This window comes from Ipomoea nil, unplaced genomic scaffold (assembly GCF_001879475.1).
Source record: "Ipomoea nil cultivar Tokyo-kokei standard unplaced genomic scaffold, Asagao_1.1 scaffold0415, whole genome shotgun sequence".
Lineage (NCBI taxonomy): Eukaryota > Viridiplantae > Streptophyta > Magnoliopsida > Solanales > Convolvulaceae > Ipomoea > Ipomoea nil.
The window spans coordinates 1,745,701-1,749,695 of NW_017616843.1; the positions used below are offsets into that span (position 1 = coordinate 1,745,701).

A 3,995-nucleotide genomic window follows, 5' to 3' on the forward strand; every position below is an offset into this window, starting at 1 on the left:
ATTCCTATAACATCAAGGCTCACGATGACTTCGATCTGTACGTAGCAGAAGCGCAGTGGAGTCGTCGTGACTCGTAGCTTTAATAATATAATATATTACATAAATTAAATTATAATTTATTGATGGGTCAGTCGCCGGCTTTTGTTGAACAAATGCAGTAGTTATACCAAGCCACCACATTTCATCAAATTGAACTTCTATCTATCCAAACTAAACAGTAGTTACGTTATGGCTTTTGTTGCAGTAACTTCTCTAATGAGAACTTTAGAGTTTCAGTTCCTACACCCCCAACCACGAGTCACTCTTTCAAACAAAAAGCAGATTGAGTCTCTTCATGAAAATCTTGGTCGTTTGCTAGTTTTTCTTGATAAATTTGAGAAGAGTGCCGACAATCTTCCGGAGATGAGAGCAGTGACTGAAGGAATTATATATGTGACTGTGAAGGCTGACAATGGCATTCAAGAGGAACTGTTGAGCTTCATCAGGAGCAGTAATAAGAGATTGGATTGCTGGTGCTTGGACTTCATCAGGGGCTTCTTCACTACTGGTTCCACAAAACTTGAAGAAACCTTGCAGCGCGTAGTGGATGACGTTGAAAACCTGGTGCAGATTACTATGTACACCAGTCGCCTTGTCAACTATGATCTCATCCTTGCAATTGGAGGCTCCTCGATCTCCTCACAACATACCTCGCAGGAGGATGCAATGGTAGGACACTCAGAAGAGCTGAATGAGGTAATAAGACAGCTCACTGGTGACAAAAATAAAGCACTCCAAGTAATGGCAGTTGTGGGCGTTGGCGGCATTGGCAAGACAACTTTTGCTAAAACAATTTATGATGACCCTAGAGTCAAATCTCATTTTGATTTATGTGATTGGACAACCATGTCTCCAGAGCATAACAAAGGACAATCAAGCAGTCCCTTAAACAATGAAATGCGTGATGTTCTAGTTGAGCAACGTCGCACAAGTTTAAAGGGCCGTAGGTACCTTATTATTGTGGACGACATATGGACTACTGATGCCTGGGATGATATCCGCAGATGTTTTCCTGATGAAAATAATGGGAGCAAAATATTGTTGACGACTCAGGCTGTAAAGGTAGCCCAGGATGCAGGCTCAGGTGAGTATACTCATAAAATGCGTTTCTTAAATGAAGATGAAGGTTGGGGTTTATTTTGTAAGAAGTTTTTGGAAAAAGAATTACTTAAGAAAGATGCATTCAAAATAATCGGGATGAACATTGTTCGAAAATGTCAAGGTTTACCACTCACAGTTGTGATGATGGCAGAGCTTCTATCTAAAACCGCTAAGTCAATAGGCGAATGGGAAAAAGTTGAAAGGAACTTAGATTCTCTATTGGATTTAGTCCTTCATGAGCAATTTTCAAGAATATTCACACAGAGTTACAACCACTTGCCTAGTCATTTGAAGGGTTGCCTTTTGTATTTAGGAGTTTTTCATAAAGATAGTGAGATTCCAGTTAAAAAGCTTATTAGGTTATGGATTGCTGAGGGATTTGTAGAGACAATGAGTCATAGAAAGAAGAGGCCAGAAGAAGTAGCTGAAGATTATTTGCAAGATCTTATTGATAGAAGTTTAGTTATAGTTAATAAGAGAAGCTTTGATGGTAAAATCAAAACCTGTAGGATGCATGATTTGTTACATGAGTTGTGCTCGAGCAAGGCTAAAAAGGAGAACCTTTTGTACCTCGAAACTATGGGAAGCGGGCATAATTATGGCCACTTTGTTCGATTAAGTGATAAGCGTTGGTTAAGTCTTAAAGTAGTAAATCCAGATTTTCATATTTCCATTTCTTCCAAGCAATTGCGTTCCATTTTATGTTTTAATGGCTCTGGTACGGAATGGTACTTGCGAGCCACCTCTTTTAAGAAGTTAATAGTGTTAGACTTGAGCAAGATTGAGTTCAAGTCAGGTGTGCCTTCAGATATTACAGATCTTGTTTTCCTAAGGTACCTAGAATTAGCCTCAACTATGCTTCTAAACCATATACCTTTGGACAAGAATTGGAATCTACAGACACTAATTATGAGTGGAGAAGATGATGATAAGGATGCCCAGAAGCTGCTGCCTCATGGAATTTGGGATAATTTGCAACAACTAAGGCATCTTGAAATCAACCGTAAGCTGCAGGTTTCTATTGATCTTCTAAAGGTTCAAAAAAACCTGCAGACACTTTATTGGTTGTCTGTCTCACAGTGCACTGAGGAAGTGTTTATGAGAATCCCGGATGTTAAAGAGTTGGGAATAGTTGCAGGAGGACACCAAGTGTGGCCACATGGTTTAAATAGCCTAAATTATCTTGAGAAGCTAAGAGTTGAGGGCTCTGACCACCCTTTACACTTGCCTCCACAGCCATATTATGATATTTTCCCACAAACCCTTAAGGAGTTGACATTTGTGAGTACCTGCATACCATGGAGCGACATGAGTATTATTAGTATGCTACCTAATCTGGAGGTACTTAAACTCAAGAACTTTGCCTGCACGGGACAGGAGTGGGAACTAACTGAGGATCATTGCTTCCGTCAGTTAAAAGTTCTGATCATTTCTCTCACAGATTTGAAGGAGTGGAAGGCATACGGGGAATATCCTTTCCCTGAACTCGAGCGCTTACAACTAAAATATTGCTTGGAGTTGAAAAATATGCCAGATTGGATTAAAGATATCTCACAACTCCGATTAATTAAGTTGGAGTATTGCTATGCTTCCCTTGTTGATTCTGCTAAAAAGATTAAAGAGCGACTTCTGGGCTACCGAATTGATATGGATGTTCTTGACTTCCATACTCTACCAGGTATATATGTCTCTTAACTAATTCTTCTCTTTATTTAATTTCTTTCATCTCCTATTCTTTACTTTTCATAATTCATTTTATGATAAAATACTAGACGAAGACCATGTTGATCCTCTAAGCATAGAAGAAGGTTCTAGTGAATAAACTTGTAGATCAGAGGTCTGAAGAAAGCTGAGTATCCCCATAGTTTAATGGTAAGTCTAGCTCTTATATATTTGTCATATGCAAATTAAATAATAATATTGAGTTCCTCCTTTCCTATTACATATATACTTAATTTCAAATAACCATCAATTTAGGTCTTGGATCGGATGACAAAAAGCAGATCCCTTGGAAAGACAAGTAGCAACCCAAGGAGGCAGAAGCTATTAGATGGAGTGAAGGAAGCTCTAAATTGGATGAAGGAATTAAACCTGGACAGAATTCAGACGCTTTTCAAGTTCTTCAAAGCCTACATCTACAGCATTTAGACTAGGATATGACTGATTGGTTGATTGCACAAATCACAATTTACCTTCACAGTGACTCTAGGGGCGGAGTCCTGTGAGCTTAAAATTAGTCCGACAAAGTTGGGATCGAGTCTCACCAGCGGCAGTGTGGGAGCAACCTCTCTGAGTGAGGGGGGCTCCTTGTGCTTAGTGAGCACCGGTCTAGCCTTTGTGATTAATGTTCAGTTGAGTCACCATGATTTACATCCTCCCAAATGCTCTGTCGGGTCAGGGTGTGGGGGACCTTAAGGTTGGGGTTCAGCCTTTGGAAGAATGTAATATAATACTGTTCCTTATATTTGCGTGGCATAGTCAACAACAAATGAGATTCAAACATGTAACCTACTTTGATACCAATTATCAAGATTAAGCACTTGTTACTATGTCAAAAGTTATAACTAATAGCGAATGTGTAACTTTATTTTTCTTTATATTTGCATAGAGTAAACACCATGTTTTAATGACGAAAAGTTGGACTTCTCTTTCGGGCCACCATTAAACAATTGCATTCTATTTTTTAAAATTTAAAAGACTACACATGCATGTATATATTTAAAATCAAAAAATTGATAATGATAATTATTAAATGAAGATTCCAAATTAGTAACAATATTTAATTATATCATTAATAACTCTATAATCATAAGTCAAAATCTAACGTGGTAATTTATTTATTACACACTTGTATT

General features: G+C 38.2%; 1 protein-coding gene across 1 annotated transcript; it reads left to right on the forward strand.

Moving 5' to 3' along the window:
* The first annotated feature begins 228 nt into the window (after positions 1 to 228).
* On the forward strand, positions 229 to 3,199 carry LOC109172186 (putative late blight resistance protein homolog R1B-17). The gene is made up of 3 exons (XM_019321334.1): positions 229 to 2,818; positions 2,913 to 3,012; positions 3,118 to 3,199. Exons 1-2 carry the CDS (start codon positions 229 to 231, stop codon positions 2,960 to 2,962), a joined length of 2,640 nt encoding a protein of 879 aa, XP_019176879.1. The 3' UTR covers positions 2,963 to 3,012; positions 3,118 to 3,199.
* The last annotated feature ends 796 nt before the right edge of the window (positions 3,200 to 3,995 follow it).